Here is a 20,989-nt window from a genome sequence, read left to right as displayed (position 1 = left end):
GGAGGGCTGCCTTAATACAATAAATAAGGATGTAAGTATACCATCTTACTGCCTTCCTCCAGAAAGAAGGTTCAAATGGAAGGGGAGAATGCTTCCTTCAGGCTTCCATCCAGCCACAAAGTCCGTTGCCGGCATTGCCGGTTACAGGACTGCGGATGGCAGTCCAAGGGAGGACTGAAGAACCTTCATCAACAGAAGGGTCTCCCACCGGCAGCCGCCACCATAGCCGGCACAACCTTCCCGGATCCTTATGTCCAAATGGGAAAGACTGAGTGGATAAACAGCTGCTTATGTAGGAACCCGGCCGACACCGCAACCCACCCGGCAAGCGGTGAGATTGCAGGACGACGGCTACAAGAAATACGATGGCTAAGTCATCGCTAAAGGACAGAGGGGGCAGGGAAAAGGGTCCTGTATAAAGTGTGGAAGAAGGTGGCAAGGTTGTCGCTGCTACCACACAAGGAAGAAACTCTTGTTACGATATTGGCGCCATCCTAGGCGGCAGAAGAATATCTATTCTTCAGCCTAGGGTCTGCCGAAATGGTGTAAGAGGCGGCGGCAACCTTTCAACCTGAGAAACATCGTTTCAGTGTCGGTGCCATCCTAGGCGGCAGAAGAATGTCTATTCTTCAGCCCAGGGTCTGCCAACACAGGACTAGTCTTCTAGACCGCAGGGGAGAAGGTGGCGGCAACATACTACCACTTCAGGTGCGGCCTAGGGAGGCTTAGCCTCCTATGCTGGCGGCTAAGCCGCAGGGGAGTGACTACTCACCCTGTAGCTCTGCCGCCGGCAGAAAGACTGAATACGCTGAGATTCTGTCTAAAACCAAAGCCGGGCTCTGCCGCAAAGGTGGGAGACAGAAAAACCCTAGCCTGGTCAAACCGGAGTAAACTACTCTATGGCAAGACCAGAAAGTGTTGCCGTAGGAGGGAAGAAGGGATTACCCTTAAATCTCCACAGGAAACAAGTATCGAGTTATATAATTCTAGGAGATGTACTATCTCCCATTGAATCAATAAACGATACACGAGGGTAAACGGGGATAATGTCTAAAAGTATACTACATCGCCTAGGCTAAGTAGCCTAGGCAAGACGAGATCTCAGTTACCCAAATCGCCGAAACTCTAACGATACGATCGACAAAGGAAGAGGAAATTATGCACAAAATAAATATCTTTACTAGTATAATTATGCCTAAATAGCCTTCATAATTAATAATGCTATTACAACCGGGAATCGTTCTGCTAACTAAATAACACATGCATAATGAACGACAGCGCCCATGGCGCCTTCGGTGACAGGCCTAGCTCCTAACACAATAAATTACTCTAATTTCACTGTGGAGCAGGAGCTAAAAATTATACACTGTAAAGAATCAATACTCAACTTTCCAGAGGCGAAAGAAGCTGGAGATTGCATAATCCTCACAAAATCGATCAAAAAGGTTAGATCAACAGGGAACACCACCGTGAGAATTCGCTACAAAAATAGGAATAACCTCCATCTTGGATATGGCGCCATCTAGATACTCAATAGTAGTATGGGAGGAAGGGTAACCTTGATAACGGCTCCCCTTCTAATTTGCCACTCTTCCCCCTCGAGGCAAAAACGCTATTCGGGGTGAAGATTGCGATGTGTCGTATGAAGATATACGTCCCCTGATTTATGCGATATCCTTAAGAGAAATTTTAAGGATATTCGCGCCAGGAGTTGGAATTCTGGAGACCTAAGGGTAAATTCTCTGGGAATATCACTGTAGTTCAAATATCCCTTGGAAACTACTTATAGGAACCTTCCATTAGGACGACATGGCTTGAGTCCAAAAATATGGTTTGGTTACCTTTATTATCGATTATCATACCAAGGCTAGCCCACCAATAAAGTTGTATTTTTATATGAATATCAATTAATAATTAAATAAACTTTGCATATTAGCCAAGCAAAGAGGAGGAGTGTGTGCTCAAATATTTAATCAAAGAATATTAAAATCAGGCCCCTCAAACATACCAAAATACAATGGATGATAATCAATATTTACTGAAGTTATTCCTTACCTGGTTAAACACTGCACCAAGTTTTTCTAGGGCCAAAATCCTCAGCGTGTTGGTTGAAATGGCTACAATACCCTCGGGACACTGCTCAGACGAAAAACCAGCGGCATACTCGAGACTTTCATAGGATAAAGGAGTCAGATGAAATCTGTTTTGATAGTAATAGGACAGCCAGGAACGAGATGACATGGCAAGCACCTATGAGGAAGAAAGAATTGTCCCTTCTGAATACATAGCAATAAATTAATCTTAATGCAAAACACAGTTTTTCATTTTAATTTCAGTTCAAAGGAAAGATGAACTACTGTTAGATTTCATCTCTACATATTGGATACAAACGTTAGAAGGTCGACTGATCTAAGTAAATACAGTCAATTAGCAAAAAGAGAAAAAGGTCTGTCTAACTAGAAGGTTTAGATGGAGAGAAGAAAAACAGCAAAATCTAGAATAAAAGAATGATGGGTAACCAGTCTACCAAACATGCAATATCAGTAAATAAGGTTACAAAGGAGAGGTAAACTAACATTGTCATAGGAATATAAGTACTAACATTGTCGTAGGAATAATATCTTAACATTGTTGTAGGAACATATGTACTAACACTGTCGTAGGAACATACGTAATGTACTAATATTGTCGTAGGAATATACATACTAACATTGTCGTAGGAATATACAGTACGTACTAACATTGTCGTAGGAATATACATAATCTAGGAAACAGAAATGTAAAAAATCTATTCTAGAGAAACTTACTGCCTCGTTTCCTTGCATGATAATCCTGAAAAGTTTGACTGGCCTGGAACCCAAATAACGTGTACGTGTATCCGACATATCACCAGTCACCGAATCCAGAACCGTCCTCAACAATACACCGTTCTGTAGAATTACAATCATTTTGTTAAATAATAATGTAATAAAGGGAAAAATTACACACAAGGTAAAAAAAAATAAAATATACCGCATAAAACTGGTGGAGACAGGTTTCAGGCATAAAATACCTTTTACAAAGGATTTGCAGTTCTAAGAATAACTTTATTTTTCCCTAATTTTTCTGGCAACTTTTAAAAGCAGCAAAAGATATATTGTTAATGTATTTATAAACAGACACGTACAATAATAGAAGATATTCTAAACTGAATCAATAATTAAATGGATTAATAAACTAAACATTATCAATATGTAGCAATTACATTTGAGAATCCTAAAAATAATAACATTAACAACGTATTCATAAACCTTACCTGCAATCCAATGTTGAGGTACAGAGCTCCGAGCGTTCGAGGCTCGTTATCGGAACCCTCTTGTCCTCCCATCTCAATGATACTCAAGGACTCTGGAAGGGCAGGCAAAGCTTGCATGCCTCTAACTGTTAAACAATCCTGCAAAATCATAAAATAATCAATTAAATGTTTAATTATTGCAATCCTCTCTTCATAAAAATATACACAAAACAAGTCTCAGTATAATTCCTTGCACGACACACTTACATTGGGGTCTAAGCTAATGATTCGGACAGTGTTGTCAGAGAGGCCAACAGCCAAGAACTGTGACCTCTGCTCGCCTAGTGGTACACGTCCAATACCCATACAGATCACATCACTCTTCATCTCCTTCCTTTCTGTGTATTCATTCAGTTGACCACTCTGAAAAATATTATGATTTTATTGCAAAATGTATTACAGAAGGTCCACAACTTAAAAACATTCGACTTGCAGACATTCAGAGATGCAAAAAAAAGTCCAACTAATAATAACAAAGATAAGATAAAGAAATATTGTAATAAAAATGTTATTTTTATTAATAAAATAAATTTTTGAATATACTTACCCGGTGATCATATAAGCTGTCAGCTCTGCTGCCCGACAGAAAAACCTAAGGACAAAATACGCCAGCGATCGCTATACAGGTGGGGGTGTACATCAACAGCGCCATCTGTCGAGCAGGTACTCAAGTACTCCATGTCAACACAGAACCAATTTTCTCCTCGGCCCACTGGGTCTCTATTGGGGAGGAAGGGAGGGTCCTTTAATATATGATCACCGGGTAAGTATATTCAAAAATTTATTTTATTAATAAAAATAACATTTTTCAATATTAAACTTAGCCGGTGATCATATAAGCTGATTCACACCCAGGGGGGTGGGTAGAGACCAGCATTACATGTTGACATTATTAAGAGCTAAGTATTTTGTATTTCATTTTAGCAGTTATTCAAAATAACAAACATAAAATAAATAAGTACCTGGTAAGGAAGTCGACTTGAACAATTACTCTGCCTTTTTAAGTACGTCTTCCTTACTGAGCCTCGCGATCCTCATAGGATGCTGAGCGACTCCTAGGAGCTGAAGTATGAAGGGTTGCAACCCATACTAAAGGACCTCATCAAAACCTCTAATCTAGGCGCTTCTCAAGAAAAGAATTTGACCACCCGCCAAATCAACCAGGATGCGAAAGGCTTCTTAGCCTTCCGGACAACCCAAAAACAACAATAAAAAACATTTCAAGAGAAAGATTAAAAAGGTTATGGAATTAGGGGAATGTAGTGGTTGAGCCCTCACCCACTACTGCACTCGCTGCTACGAATGGTCCCAGGGTGTAGCAGTTCTCGTAAAGAGACTGGACATCTTTAAGATAAAAAGACGCGAACACTGACTTGCTTCTCCAATAGGTTGCGTCCATTATACTCTGCAGAGATCTGTTTTGTTTGAAGGCCACTGAAGTTGCGACAGCTCTAACTTCATGTGTCCTTACCTTCAGCAAAGCATGGTCTTCCTCATTCAGATGGGAATGAGCTTCTCGTATCAACAGTCTAATATAATAGGAAACTGCATTCTTCGACATGGGTAAAGAAGGTTTCTTAATAGCACACCATAAAGCTTCTGACTGTCCTCGTAAAGGTTTAGTTCGTTTTAAATAGAACTTAAGAGCTCTAACAGGGCACAAGACTCTTTCTAGTTCATTTCCAACCAAATTAGAAAGGCTTGGAATATCGAACGATTTCGGCCAAGGGCGAGAAGGTAATTCGTTTTTGGCTAGAAAACCAAGCTGCAAAGAACATGTAGCCGTTTCAGATGAAAATCCGATGTTCCTGCTGAAGGCGTGTATCTCACTGACTCTTTTAGCTGTAGCTAAGCAGACGAGGAAAAGAGTCTTCAAAGTGAGATCTTTAAAAGAGGCTGATTGTAGTGGCTCGAACCTTTCTGACATAAGGAATCTTAGTACCACGTCTAAATTCCAACCTGGTGTGGCCAAACGACGCTCCTTCGAGGTCTCAAAAGACTTAAGGAGGTCCTGTAGATCTTTGTTGTTGGAAAGATCTAAGCCTCTGTGACGGAAGACTGCTGTCAACATGCTTCTGTAACCCTTGATCGTGGGAGCTGAAAGAGATCTTTCCTTCCTTAGGTATAAAAGGAAGTCAGCTATCTGAGTTACAGAGGTACTGGTTGAGGATACTGATACCAACTTGCACCAGCTTCGGAAGACTTCCCACTTCGACTGGTAGACTTTAAGAGTGGATGTCCTCCTTGCTCTAGCAATCGCTCTGGCTGCCTCCTTCGAAAAGCCTCTAGCTCTCGAGAGTCTTTCGATAGTCTGAAGGCAGTCAGACGAAGAGCGTGGAGGCTTGGGTGTACCTTCTTTACGTGTGGCTGACGCAGAAGGTCCACTCTTAGAGGAAGTGTTCTGGGAACGTCCACTAGCCATTGCAGTACCTCGGTGAACCATTCTCTCGCGGGCCAGAGGGGAGCAACCAACGTCAACCTTGTCCCTTCGTGAGAGGCGAACTTCTGCAGTACTCTGTTGACAATCTTGAACGGGGGGAATGCATAAAGGTCTAGATGGGACCAATCCAGAAGAAAGGCATCTATATGAACTGCTGCTGGGTCCGGGATCGGCGAGCAATAAATTGGGAGCCTCTTGGTCATCGAGGTTGCAAATAGATCTATGGTAGGTTGGCCCCACAAGGCCCATAGTCTCTTGCATACATTCATGTGAAGGGTCCATTCTGTTGGGATGATTTGACCCTTCCGGCTGAGGCGGTCTGCCATGACATTCATGTTGCCTTGAATGAACCTCGTTACTAGAGACAGGTTTAGATCTCTTGACCAGGTGAGGAGGTCCCTTGCGATCTCGTATAACGTCATCGAATGAGTCCCTCCTTGCTTGGAGATGTACGCCAAGGCTGTGGTGTTGTCGGAGTTCACCTCCACCACCTTGCCTAGAAGGAGGGACTTGAAGCTTCTCAAGGCCAGATGAACTGCCAGTAGCTCCTTGCAGTTGATATGTAACGTTCTTTGATCCGCGTTCCACGTGCCCGAGCATTCCCGACCGTCTAATGTCGCACCCCAGCCCGTGTCCGATGCGTCCGAGAAGAGAACGTGGTTGGGAGTCTGAACAGCCAGTGGCAGACCCTCTCTGAGGTGAATGTTGTCCTTCCACCAAGTCAGTGAAGACTTCATCTTCTCGGAAATAGGGATCGAGACCGCTTCTAGCGTCTTGTCCTTTCTCCAGTGAACAGCTAGATGAAATTGAAGGGGTTGGAGGTGCAGTCTCCCTAACGCAATGAACTGGTCCAGTGATGAAAGCGTCCCTATCAGACTCATCCACTGTCTGACTGAACATCGGTCCTTCTTTAGCATGTTCTGGATGCATTCTTGGGCTTGACTGATTCTGGGGGCCGACGGAAAAGCCCGAAAAGCTTGACTCTGAATCTCCATTCCTAGGTACACTATAGTTTGGGATGGGACGAGTTGGGACTTTTCCATATTGACCAGGAGACCCAATTCCTTGGCCAGATCCAGAGTCCATTTTAGATTCTCCAGACAGCGACGACTTGACGAAGCTCTTAAAAGCCAGTCGTCCAAATAGAGGGAGGCTCTGATGTCTGCTAAATGCAGGAATTTGGCAATATTCCTCATCAGTTTCGTAAAAACAAGAGGCGCCGTGCTTAGGCCAAAGCACAGGGCTTGAAATTGGTATACAACCTTCCCGTAAACGAACCTTAGAAAAGGTTGGGAATCTGGGTGGATGGGGACGTGAAAGTAGGCGTCCTTGAGGTCTAAAGAGACCATCCAGTCTTCCTTCCTGACCGATGCTAGAACCGACTTTGTCGTCTCCATGGTGAACGTCTGCTTTGTGACAAAGACATTCAGAGCACTGACGTCTAGCACCGGTCTCCACCCTCCTGTCTTCTTCACGACTAAGAAGAGACGGTTGTAGAAGCCCGGGGATTGATGGTCCCGGACTTTGACTACCGCTCCCTTTTGAAGTAAGAGAGACACCTCTTGCTGCAAAGCTAGTCTCTTGTCCTCCTCTCTGTACCTAGGAGAGAGGTCGATGGGAGTTGTTGCTAGAGGGGGCTTGCGCAAGAATGGAATCTTGTACCCCTCTCTGAGTAACTTCACAGATTGTGCGTCTGCGCCCCTGTTCTCCCAGGCCTGCCAGTAGTTCTTGAGCCTGGCTCCCACTGCTGTCTGAAGAAGGTGGCAGTCAGACTCTGCCTCTAAAGGACTTGGAACCTTTCTTCTTGCTCCCACGTTTACCTTCGGCACGAGCACCTCCTCTGCTGGAGGCTCTGCCACGAAAGGGCGGAATGAACCTTGACGCTGGAGTATCCATCCTGGGTCTAGACACGGAGGGCAAAGGGGTGGCTTTGCGTGCGGATGACGCAACCAGGTCATGTGTGTCTTTTTGAATCAAGGAGGCAGCAATCTCATTGATCAACTCCTCAGGGAAGAGGCACTTCGAGAGAGGAGCAAACATAAGCTCCGATCTTTGACATGGGGTTACTCCAGCTGACAAGAAGGAGCAAAGGTGTTCCCGTTTCTTGAGGACCCCGGAAACGAAAGAAGCCGCAAGCTCACTAGAACCATCCCATATGGCTTTGTCCATGCAGGACATTATGAGCATGGAAGTTTCCTTGTCAGAAGGGGAGGTCTTCCTGCTCAACGCTCCCAAACACCAGTCCAAAAAGTTAAAAACTTCGAACGCTCTGAATACTCCTTTCATCAGATGGTCTAAATACGAAGGAGTCCAACAAATCTTGGAGCGTCTCATGGCCAGCCTGCGGGGAGAGTCTACAAGACTTGAGAAGTCGCCCTGGGCAGAGGCAGGAACTCCCAAGCCGAGAACTTCTCCCGTGGCATACCAGACGCTAGATCTGGAAGCAAGCTTGGCAGGGGGAAACAAGAAAGCTGTCTTCCCAAGTTGCTTCTTGGACTGCAACCAATCTCCCAGCACTCTTAAAGCTCTCTTGGATGAGCGGGCGAGGACGAGCTTCGTAAAGGCAGGTGCGGATGACTGCGTGCCTAAAGCGAACTCAGAGGGAGGGGAGCGTGGTGCTGCAGACACAAACTGATCAGGATATAAATCCTTGAACAGTGCAAGCACTTTCCTAAAGTCCAAGGAGGGAGGCGTGGTCTTGGGTTCGTCGATGTCCGTGTGCGGGTCGTCAAGATGTGCAGCGTCGTCATCATCAGAGAGTCCATCGTCTGAATGTTGAAGAGGAAGCGGCAAAGGAGTAGGAATCAGCTGGTCGGCTGAGTCCGGCAGCACGGGTGCATGCGTGACTGCACTGGACGCAACGTCATGGAACTGTTGGTCAGTCTGTGAGCTGGCAACAACCATAGCTGTGTGGGGAAGCAAAGTTTCTACTCCTGACTGACTAGTCTGCTGCGGGCGAGTAGCGGTAACCACAGTGGGTTGCGGAGGTTGACGCACAGCGTCAAAACAAAGCAACTTAACTCCACCCTCCTGTTGTTGTGGTAACTCGCGAACGTCAACGGAGGGTAGCGTGCGTCTGTGAACGTCAACGTGCGGCTGGCAGGGTACACTGCGCATGGGTGGTGGAACTCTCACAGCCGGAGTGCGGGAGCAGGTAGCCTCAGCGTCTACTGTACGCACAACCGTGGTTGGTTGTAGGCTAAAGGGTGCAGCGTCAACCTTCTCCGCATGATACTCCTGCATAAAAGATGCTAACTGTGTCTGCATAGACTGTAGCAAAGACCACTTAGGGTCTACAGCAGCAGGTGCGGCAACAGACGGTGTTACTGCCTGTTGCGGTACCACTTTGCCTCTCTTAGGAGGTGTGCAGTCATCGGAAGACTGCAGCGAGTCCGAACTGACCCAGTGGCTACACCTGGGCCGTTGGACTTGCGCGGAAGGGACCTTGCGTTTGAGAGGCCGTGAGACCTTGGTCCATCGTTTCTGGCGTGAAACATCTTCCGCAGACGAGGAATGAACGGGCTCTCTCGTCTTCTTGTGGGTGGGGCGATCTTGGCAAGATACGTCCGAAACCACGGAGGGAACGTCTGTCCGCTGATTAAAGCCTGTCGAACCCTTTGGTCGTACGACATTGCTTCTCCCCTGGGCTTGGGAGCTTGCAAGAGGTCCCGGACTGGGAGGACGACAGGCACGAACAGACGCACCCTCAAGCGCAACACTAACACTTTTCACAGCACTACCACTCACTTCACTTCCCACTGCACTCTTACCCTTCAACTCCCTGACGTCTGCCATGAGTTGGTTGCGGTCACTCGCTAATGACTCGACTCTTTCACCCAGAGCCTGGATGGCACGCATCATATCTGCCATCGAAGGTTGTTGAGTGCTAGAAGGGGGATCAGGAGTAACCACTACAGGGGAAGGAATAGGTTGTGGGGCATGGGGAGAGGAAAAATCAACTGAGCGAGATGAACTCCTCCTGACTCCATCTCTCTCTAGCCTAAGTGAATATTTAAGGAATTCGACAAAATCGAATTCCGAAAGCCCAACGCATTCCTCACACCGATCTTCCCATTGACAGGATTTACCCCGACAATTGGAACAAATGGTGTGAGGATCGATAGAGGCCTTCGGAAGACGCCTAAAACAGTCCCTAGCACTACACTTCCTGTATTTAGGGACTTGAGAAGGGTCAGCCATCTTGAATTAGTCAAAGGGGAAATTCAAAATCTATCCAAGTCGTCAACAAATAATCCAAAATTCAATCAAAGAATGCAAGGAAGTATTGAAGATAACCTCTGCAAAGCGAAAGCTAAAAACTAGAAATGAGTACTTCACCAAAATCTGTGAAAATCAATCCAGTAAGCAACAGCGTATTTAGTAGGTCTTGCCAGTGGCACTACAGAGAGAAAATTGGTTCTGTGTTGACATGGAGTACTTGAGTACCTGCTCGACAGATGGCGCTGTTGATGTACACCCCCACCTGTATAGCGATCGCTGGCGTATTTTGTCCTTAGGTTTTTCTGTCGGGCAGCAGAGCTGACAGCTATATGATCACCGGCTAAGTTTAATATTGAAAACAATATTGTCATTTAATATAGCAAGAGAAAAGACACTTATAATAACCAGATATTTATTTCATATGAAATTTGACTATTTGTTGACTTTTGTAGCTGGGAATCATAGACATGGGATTCAGATTAGGCTTACCCTAGATCAAAATTTAACATAATTCAACTCACAGCCAACTTCTTGAAACCTATTAAGGCTTAAAAAATTAACTAAAAGAAAGCATTGAGCAAGGAAAATAAAAGGGATTAACCCAGAAAAATTTAAGGCTGTAAGTCAAGAGAAATAAGAAGCAGGAATAACATTTCAAGGTCTAGTAGTACGGTAGAAGCAAAGCTTGTCATGATAAGGGTAAACAGCTAGCTGTAATATGAACTCAATCATAGAAGTGATATTTTTTCAAATCACTAATACAGAAAAAATAATGTGTAGCTATTCTTATAGCAATCAGATAGCAATTGCATAATGACTCAAGATAGAATGACTAATCAAACACTTATTACCCAATATAAAATAATGGCTGTTTCTATTAGAACAATTAAATAATAACCTGAAAAGGTAAAAAGTGTGAAAGTCTGCATGTTGAAAGGGTACTAAAACAACAGCTCTTCAACTTGAATATTGTAGACCATCTAAAGTACTATGGCAATCTCGATGAAAATCAACTAGTGGAATATTAGTTCTCTATGATGACCATTAAATCTAAAAAATCTATTCCAAGCTAGAAATGAGAAATTGGAAGTGAAACTTATACTCAAAATGTTAAATTCTCAAGTTATCCAAACACAATACCTTTTGTTTAAAATCTCTAAAATAATACTCAAGTATATACTTCTTTAATACTTACAGGGTCCATTTCAAAGTATACAATCTCTCCCCCCGTCAGGGCAATGACTACCTGCCGCTGATTCAACGCACACCTGACGATGGTCTTTTTGCCAGGAGCTTTCCACTCATTAACTCGACGATCAGCACGAATGTGTCGGATGCCATCTGGATAGATCTGTAAAAGGATTGTATACATGGTAAATCAAGCAGCTCACCTTACTTGCAACACGAGTAGTGTTACTGGTTATTACATAGTTACCCTCATCACATAAAACATAACAAATTTGTTAATAATTTGTATTTTTCCTAACATGCAAACCTGGAGCTATTTATAGGGTATTACTTTTGGTAATGCTGAAAACCAGACAAGACAATTTTAGCGAGGGATAATTACCCCATCCGCTAATTAGCAGGAGGGGATTGGGGGTAGACTGGCTACCCCGCTCACTCACACCTGTCGGTTGAGTAACTACTTTTGCTTTCTGGCAGGACTTCTAGGGGGACAGGGTGGCAGGCCAATTTGTATAAATAGCTCCAGGTTTGTATGTTAGGAAAAATACAAATTATTTCCAAATTTGTTATTTGTTCCGACACAGATACAAACCTTCGCAATTTATAGGGTGACTTACTCTTAGGAGGGAGGAAGTTCTACCAACTGGCCTTGGTCATGACCCGGGGTTCCCTCTAATTGATCTTTGATCTAATTAGTAGGAACCCTACCCTCGCTAAAATCAAAGTAGTTACAAGGTAACTCAATGACAGCGGCCTACAGAAGCTTGTGTGAGAGAGACTCGTGGCTTGTCTTTACGTAGGAACTCGAGGATAAGCATAAGCACGAGTTCTAAGACATATCCAATATCCTCCCTCAAGAGGTATTGGTGACGTAACAAAGTATTTATTCATACTCAGGATGCACAATGGAAATGAATCTTATCTGCAGAGGGATGAGGTCAGCTATGCTTCGGTCTTGCGGAGCTGCTTCACCAGGGGGGGAGAAGGTGAAAGAAAGATGGGAGCCTGACATTCTTTTCATTCACCCCAGACTAACCAGGGTAACCTCAGCCCTCAACCCTCTACTACTTGTCCATCAAGGAGCCTGAGGCATTAGATCACTTGTTGTGTGGCCACCACAGGACCAATGGAAAAGGTTTCCATGCTCCTGGGGGTTACGTCTTTCAGATAGTGGGCTGTGAAGGTCGTCTGACACTTCCACACACCCGCTTGCAATACCTGTGCCACAGAAAAATTCTTTTTGAACGCCAGAGATGTTGCAATGCGTCTGACGTCATGAGCTCTGGGTCGATTGGATAGAGGAGGGTCTGGATATAGAGCGTATTCGATTATTTTCCTTATCCAGGAGGAAATATTCCTCGTGACCCTCCTCTTGACCCCCATGCTGACAAAAAGTGCTCGTACACGGGGGCGAGCTTTTGCTGTTCTTCTTAAGTAACACCTCAGACTCCTTACTGGGCATAGTAACAGTTGGTCTGGATCTTCGGTTACAGAACGAAGACTCTATCCGAAATGGGCCGAACCTGGAGTCCGGCACACCCGGGTTTTGAGTCTTAGCTACGAACTTAGGGACGTAGTTGAGGATTACTTCCCCCATCTCCTAGCATGGGAGACATCAGCAGATAGACCGTGAAGTTCGCTGACTCTCTTGGCCGAAGCCAGAGCGAGCAGGAACGTGAGGTGGGGATCGGAGGCCTGGCGTGGTGGTTCATAGGGGAAACCCTTCAGAGACCTGAGGACCCGAACCACTTTCCAAGGGGGAGGTCTTAGCTCTGCCTGGGGACAAGTAAGCTCGTAACTACGTAAGAGCAAAGAAAGTTCCAACGAGGAGGAAATATCGACTCCTTTCAGTCTAAAGGCGAGACCCTAAGGCTGAGCGGTAGCCTTTGACTGCCGAGACCCAGAGAAGCATTTCTTTCTGAAGGTATACAAGAAACTCCGCTATAGTTGGAACAGAGGCCTCGAGGGGAGAGATACCCCTTCCACGACACCAGCCACAGAAAACTAACCACTTTGCTTGGTAGACTGCCTCTGTGGATCTCCTGAGGTGTCCGGCCATTCTTTTCGCAACCGGTTGAGAAAAGCCTCTCTGTGTGAGGAGGTGCTGGATAGTCTCCAGGCGTGAAGTCGAAGCGAAGCTACGGCTTTGTGGAAGATGTTGGCATATGGTTGTCTGAGGTCGTGCTGTAGAGGGAGCTCCCTCGGGATCTCCGTGAGGAGATGCAGACGGTCCGGGAACCATTCTGCGTGATGCCATAGCGGAGCTATGAGGGTCATTTGCAAGTTGTTGCTTGCTCGTACCCGGTTGAGGACTTTTCTCATCGGAGGGAACGGGGGGAATGCGTAAGCGTCCAGGTTTATCCACAGTTGTTGGAAAGCATCTTGCCAAAGAGCTTGGGGATCCGGGACTGGGGAGCAGTACAACGGAAGCCTGAAATTCAGGGCCGTTGCAAACAGATCCACAGTCGGGGAACCCCACAAAGTCAGGACTTTGTTGGCTATCAGAGGATTCAAAGACCACTCGGTGCCAACTATCTGAGTCGCTCTGCTCAGCTTGTCTGCTAGCACATTCCGCTTGCCCTGAATGAAGCAAGCTGATAGAGTCACCGAGTTTTCCTCTGCCCATCTGAATATCTCTACTGCAAGATGGCACAGCTGCTGCGAAAAGGTACCGCCCTGGTTGCTTAGATAAGCTACTACTGTGGTGTTGTCGCTCATCAACACCACGGAGTGCCCCGCCAGGACCTGGTGGAACTTTTTGAGGGCCAGAAAGGCTGCTCTCATCTCTAAGAGATATATGTGCTGGTACCTTTCCGATTCGGACAATTGGCCGGAGATGTAATGGTGCAGCACATGAGCCCTCCACCCTTCTTTTGATGCATCTGAAAAAAGCATCAATTCCGGCGGAGAGACGAGAAGATCGACCCCTTTGCAGAGATTCGGCTCTGCCAGCCACCACCTGAGGTCCGACTGTTCCTCTAGCCTTATGCAGACTAGGTGATCCCGGGAATCGGAGTGTTGGTTCTACGGGGATTTTAGTCGCCACTGGATGGATCTCATCCTGAGGCGACTGTTGGGGACCAGCCGGGTCAAGGAAGAGAGGTGACCAAGAAGGCGAAGCCAATACTGCGCCGGGAGCTCTTCCTGACTGAGGAAGACCTGTGCTATCTCCCTCAGTCTATGGATCCCTTCTTCTGATGGAAATGCTTTGTGCCTTAGGGTGTCTAATCCCATTCCTAGGTATACCAGTTCTTGAGAGGGGAGCAGGTGAGACTTCTCAAGGTTTACCACGATCCCCAGATCCTCGCAAAACCTTAGAAGCTCGTCTCAGTGGCGGAGAAGGGTCGCCTCCGAGTCTGCCAGAATCAGCCAGTCGTCCAAGTATCTTAGGAGACGGATGCCGACTCTGTGAGCCCAAGATGTCCTTTAGATCTAGAGTGCATATGAAGTCCTGAGGTCTTATCGCTTGTCTGACTGTGTCGGCCGTCTCCATCCTGAAAGGTGTCTGTTCGACAAACCTGTTCAGGGCCAAGAGGTCGATGACTGGTCTCCAGTCTCCAGACGCCCTTTTCACAAGAAAGAATCGACTGTAAAAGCCTGGGGACCCGTCGAGGACCTCCTGGAGAGCATCCTTCTCCAACATGGACTGGACTTCCAACATGGACTAGACTTCTACCCTGAGCGCAAACTCCCGTGCGGATCCCTTCGCACAGAAGTTCGATAGAATCGGCTCTCGAGTCAGTGGAGAGAGAGAGAGCATGAATGGGATACGATACACTGAACGAATCAACTTGACCGTCCAGGGTTCGGCCCCGTGGTGAAGCCACCTCTGCCAGCGGCTTTGCAGGCATCCCCCCACAGGTGGGCAAATACGAGGATTGCTTGTCCTATTGGGACCGGCCTCGGCCGGATCCCTTCTTACCCTTTCCTCCACGAGAGGACTTTTTGCTGTGAAAGGCCTACTTCGCGCCCTTTTTACCCTGCTGTTTTGGGTCTCTAGCCCTTTTCGGTTGCGGGATGGAACAAAGAATTGCCCTCGAAAGGAGTATTTCTGTCTCGCTACTTCGGCCTGAGGGAGATGTCTATGGAACTTGTCAATGACGGCATCTCTCCTCTTCAGGATAGTGTTGGCCCAAAGGTTCACTACCTAATGGGAGAGGAACTCGATGGCCCGAGTGCCAGACATTAGGAAAGTCTCCAAAGACTTAATGGAGGACTCCCAAGACGGGTCCTTAGACCACATCAGTTGTCCTAAGGATCCTAACCAGAAGTCCAGCCACAAAGTAGCCTGCATGTACTTCACCACCTTCTCCTGGTTCAGGATTTCAAGAGACCAAAAAGGAGACTGGAATTCCCTTAAGTTTCTAGAGTGCCTCTATAGAGTGGTCAAGAGGCAGTGTTGGAAGAGATTCCCCAAGGATCTCATAGTACCTCCTCTGAAACACATACAGAGGAGGTAGGAGCTTGGAGGACGAGCTGGAGCGGAGAGAGGAGGTGGACTCAGTAGCCTGGGACACTGCCTTCAGTTTGGCACTCTTCAACCCCTTTGACCAGGGCAAAGCTGCACTGGTCCTCTGAGGTTTCTGAGTGCCATAGAACTGGTCAAGGTCCGTTTCTTTTCCATCCAGAGGGGCTGCCGATGGCTCTGGTAGTCCATTGATGAAACGAATGCAGGCTAGGACCTGCCAAAAGGCATGTTTCGACTCCTTCCTCTCATCCTCCATAAGCTTAGGGCTAGTGGCTGCTGGCAGATCATCGTCCTCGAGATCGTTCTGCCCTTCCACATCCGAGCTCTCATCCGTAGGAGCCCGGAGTGGGTCGAAGTCATCAACTGGATAGACTGAGGATGGGGAGACTACCGAGGAGGTGCTCGCTTCCGGCTGCCTGGGAGGCAGTGAGGAAGGAAGCCTGGCCAAGGATTTGGGGATGGTGAACAAATCCTTAGGTTCCCTCCCACGAGGCCGGAGGTCCTCTGTCCCCAAGGGCCTAGAGGGCTCCGTCGGCTTATGGGAGGAATGTAAATCCGTTGCCATATGGGGTGAATCCCGTCCAGTCGCAGGTCGTGCCTCCTTAGGCACTATCTCGACCAGTGAGGGTCGGAAGGAGTCTCCATAGGAAGTAACCCTATCCTCCTTGGGAAGTGAAGGACGAATCCTTTTCCTTTTCCCCTTTGGTCTGGCCTGTGGCATCTTGAACTCACTTGGGCTACCCTGAGGTTCTTGCCTAATCTCCTCCAGAGGTCTTTGGTGAGGGGATGACCGTCTCCCCTTGCCAGGACCCGCATGTGCGGAATCTTCCGAACTCCTCCTAGGGTTGGAGGGAGGAAAGGACCCTGGGAAGAGAGGAGGCAATAAAGGAATCCTAGGTGTGTCACCTAAGGACTGGGAGTGGGGAACGACTCCTTTCATGGCTTGCCGCATTACATTGAATAAGGCGCTACGCCACGGGGGGTCACGGGCTCCCGAGGAACTAAGGGGGAGGTCCTTAGGAAGGCACTGCTTCCTGGGTTTAGGAACCTGGGCAGGTTTCCTAACCCTATTGTCTGAGGGAAGTTTCCCTGCAGGCAAGATCGGCACAGGCCTACCCTTAGGGATAGGATATGGGCTCGGTCGCGCAGGCGACTGTTGTCTCTGTTGAGACGTAAGAAGCTTCAGAGACTGATTGCGAGCGGCAATATGGTCGCGTGCTTGCGCGCCGAACTATTGGTAGGCGGAAGGGTGCTCGTTCATGTTCCCTTCCTGATTGCGCGCATAAGTTGTTTGTGCGCATGGCGAGCAACAAAATGTTCGCGCATATTGTGCGCCATAGGTTGAACCCGCGCGCCATGTTCGCCAATTTGTTTGCACGCGACAAGTTGGTCGTGTGCGTCAAATCGGTCATGCGCGCCAAATCGGTCGTGCACGCCAACTTTGTCGTGCGCGCGAGATCCTCGGATTGGTGAGAGAACTCACTGCTACGCTCACCCAAAGGTTCACAATAGCTTGTGTTGTGTGAGCGCGAACGATCAACACAACGAGAATTTGATAACTCTCTGTCATAAAAAGAATGACTATGGTCACGAGAACCCAAAAGTTCAGCAAGAACTGTGTTGCGCGAACCAAAAGGATCAACGCAATGAGAAACCGAAGTTTCTCTGTCACGAGACCCCAGAGGGTCAACGTGACTAAGAGTACGAGGGGCCATAGGCCCAACGTAGCCTATGTTGCGAGACCCGGAAGAGTCAGCGCAACGAGAAACCAAAGTTTCCCAGGCACGAAACACCAAAGTGTTAGCGTGACTAAAGTTACGAGAGCCCAAGGGTTCAGCGTAACTCAGGTTACAAGACCCCGAAGGGTCAACGTAACGAGGAACCGAGGTTCCTCTGTCACGAGATGCCGAAGGGTCAGTGTGACTGACGGCAGGAGAACCCGGAGGTTCAACGTTACTATCGTTACGAGAGCCCGAAGGTTCAGCATAACAGAAACCCGAAGGTTTCAATCCGCGAGAGCCCGAAGGTTCACCGCGACGGAGACCTGAAGGACTCCTGCTGTCATGAGAACCCGCAGGATCAACACGACGAGAGCCCTAAGGCTCACGATCACGGCAGCCCAAAGGGTGATCATCAAAGTGAGGAGAACCAGCAGGTTCAAAAAGACGTCTCCTCACAGCCCGAGGAGGCGAACGTCCGGAGTGGAGAGGGGTTACCCATCCCTCCACTCTACGAACCTCCGGAGAGGAATGTTCAACAGACTCTGCCCGAGGGGGAGACTGATCAAGGTCTATGGGTAATTCCTCCGCCGGGGAGGAGAGTTCACCCGAAGGAGAACTACGCTTATAACAAAGTTCTCGTTCCGCCCCTGGAGGAAAACCAAAAGCGTAAGGAAATTGCAGATGTAAAGAGGCAATCTTCTCTCGCGAACGAGAGATATGTTCCCCTGAAGGAGAAGCTTACCTTGGAGAGAGCCCTACCACCACCCCTGGTGGGTTAGCTAACTGCTCGGCGTCGGAACCAGACTCTCGGCCTGACCGACGGGCAACAGCGCCTGCGTCCACAAGAGGAGGATCAACCTCCGCAGAGGAAGGAGATGACCGCCTTCTCTCTGCTCCCCTTCGGAGGAGTTTAAGAAGAACTTGCTTCGAAGGGGGACCATCGACGCCCAGCGATGGCCACAAAGACACAAGGTCTGGAAAGGAACAGGCGCTCCCTGGGGGAAGGGAAGGAGCCAACTCACTAGGGGAACCGCCACCTTCGCCTATCTGACAGGGTTAACCTGCAGTCACAAGCCCTGCGCTACTGCTCGGCCATGCCCCAGAAGGGCCTGGTCGAGAATTAGCTTCGGGCAGAGATTTGGGCGTAGAGGAAGCAGAAGCCCGCGATTTCTTCGATTTCGAGGAAGACGCCAAAAGCAAAGATTCACTTTTAGACTTCTTCTTACACGCAAACCTCTCCCACTGGGAGGCAGGCCACTCCCTACACTCGGAACAGGTGCTGTCCCGCGAACACTGACGTCCCCGGCAAGCCGGGCATAAAGGGTGTGGCTCCACGGACGACATGAAGGTACCGCAGCGGCGGCCCTCAATACCTGGACATGTACGCATAGCGGGACAAAAACCAATAAACGCAAAAGAAAAAGGAATAGTAATAAAGTCAAGGCAGTTTGTTTAATGGGAGAGAGCGACGGTACGTCCGCACTCTACCCAGCCAAAAGTAACAGTGTTTACTCAACCGACAGGTGTGAGTGAGCAGGGTAGCTAGTCTACCCCAACCCCCTCCCGCTAACTAGCGGATGGGGTAATTATCCCTCACTAAAATTGTCTTGGCTGGTTTTCAGCATTGCCGAAAGTAATACCCTATAAATAGCGAAGGTTTGCATCTGGGTCGGAACTAATGTTTTTTCTTGAGAAGCCATCAATCACATAATACCATTTATGGATCCAAAATACCAAATTCATATTCTTAACAGATATAGCAGAGTAACCACAAGCAACTGTTCTCGCATATTAACATCCTACAGCAGGTATTAATTATCCTCCTCTCAGCTCATTAGAAATGAATATGATACAGTCAGAATAAGGAGACAGAGATGGGAGGTGGGAACATTGTAAATTGAGAATTTTTGTTTTCAAGAAAAAAAAAACGTAACACTTTAAAATAGGCTGCATTTTTCCTACAAACCTCAAGTATCCATATTGAGTATCCTTCAGCAACAGCAGGCTTTAGTCACTAAAGTTTGTTACCAATGTAGTTACAAAACAAATTGTAAGAGAGGAGAAAAATCTGCCACTTACCAGGCTAAACCTTAAATTTTGCCTTTAGCAACAAGGACATATGCAAGGATAGTTACCAATGAGCTAAATATGAAAAATTTGGAAGTTATTTGTATTTTCATTAACTATACAGAATTGAAATTCTTTACAGAGGAGACATGATTTTGCGATGAGCTGGTTTAGCCATAAAAACTACCCTTCGCCAGTTAGCAGGGGTAGCAGGAGTTATACCAACCACCCTACTCACCCAGCCACTACCCCCACTTTTGACTGCAGGCAAGACTTCTGCGGGGGAAGGTGACGGCAGGACAAGTACATTATGTGTAATGAACTTCAGGTTTGTAGAGTTATGAAAAATACAAATTACTTCCAAATTTGTCATTTTTTCCTTCACAAATACAAACCTTTGTTCTTTACATATGAGACTCACCTCAAGGTGGTTGGAAATCCACATCCAACTAGTTGGAAACTTCGCCCCAGGATACGAATCCGAGCTCAATAGAGCAAGGGAAGATTATCCTGATAACTTGTGTTGACAGCCTGTGCAAACACGGTGAGTGGTAACTCACACTGTAACTTAACCGTGTAAATGTAAGGAGTGGGATGACACTCATTTACACTATTATTATTATAATTATTATTATTACTAGCCAAGCTACCGTACAACCCTAGTTGGAAAAGCAAGATGCTAGCCCAAGGGCTCCAACAGGGAAAAATAGCCTAGTGAGGAAAGGAAATAAGGAAATAAATAAATGATGAGAAAAAATTAACAATAAATCATTCTAAAAATAGTAACATCAAAACAGATGACATATATAAACTATAAAAAGACTTATGTCAGCCTGTTCAACATAAAAACATTTGCTGCAACTTTGAACTTTTGAAGTTTTACTGATTCAACTACCTGCTTAGGAAGAGCATTCCACAACTTGGTTACAACTGGAATAAAACTTATAGAATACTGTGTAGTATTGAGCCTCATGATGGAGAAGGCCTGACTATTAAAATTAACTGCCTGCCTAGTATTACAAACAGGATGCAACTGTCCAGGAAGATCTGAATGTAAAAGATGGTCAGAATTATGAAAAATCTTATGAAATATGCATAATGAACTAATTGAATGAAAGTACCAAAGATTAATATCTAGATCAGGAACAAAAAATTCAATAGACCATAATTTTTGTCCAACAAATTAGGATGAGAATCAGCAGCTGAAGACCACACAGAACAATACTTGAAACAAGGTAGAATGAAATAATTCAAAACACTTCTTCAGAATAGATTGATCACTGAAAATCTTAAAAGACTTTCTCAATAGGCCAATTTTTGGTGCAATTGAAGAAGACATAGTCCTAATTTGTTTCTCAAAAGTAAATTTGCTGACAAGAATCACACTTAAAATTTTAAAAGAATCATACAAAGTTAAAGAAACATGACCAAATTCACCCTCACAAGGAGTTTGGGGACATGAAAAATATATACACATATTTCAGACCACAAAACGAAAATGGAGCTTACCTGCAGTCGGATTAAGGCCAGCTTTCAGAGTTTACAGATGT

At 46.5% G+C, this 20,989-nt stretch overlaps 1 protein-coding gene across 1 annotated transcript in view; it reads right to left on the bottom strand.

Annotated features, from left to right (window-relative positions):
* Positions 1 to 20,989, bottom strand: part of Sf3b3 (splicing factor 3b subunit 3) — a 162,220-nt gene that overhangs the window by 58,684 nt on the left and 82,547 nt on the right. Inside the window, exons 13-17 of the mRNA XM_068390881.1 lie at positions 11,191 to 11,346; positions 3,542 to 3,697; positions 3,296 to 3,433; positions 2,808 to 2,930; positions 2,056 to 2,250 (exon numbers count right to left, since the gene is read on the bottom strand). Of these exons, the coding sequence (XP_068246982.1) occupies positions 2,056 to 2,250; positions 2,808 to 2,930; positions 3,296 to 3,433; positions 3,542 to 3,697; positions 11,191 to 11,346 (768 nt within the window). The remainder of the gene's footprint in view (positions 1 to 2,055; positions 2,251 to 2,807; positions 2,931 to 3,295; positions 3,434 to 3,541; positions 3,698 to 11,190; positions 11,347 to 20,989) is intronic.

The sequence above is a fragment of the Palaemon carinicauda genome, chromosome 17 (genome assembly GCF_036898095.1).
Source record: "Palaemon carinicauda isolate YSFRI2023 chromosome 17, ASM3689809v2, whole genome shotgun sequence".
Classification (NCBI taxonomy): Eukaryota; Metazoa; Arthropoda; class Malacostraca; order Decapoda; family Palaemonidae; genus Palaemon; species Palaemon carinicauda.
This window is presented reverse-complemented; position numbering and strand designations above follow the sequence as displayed.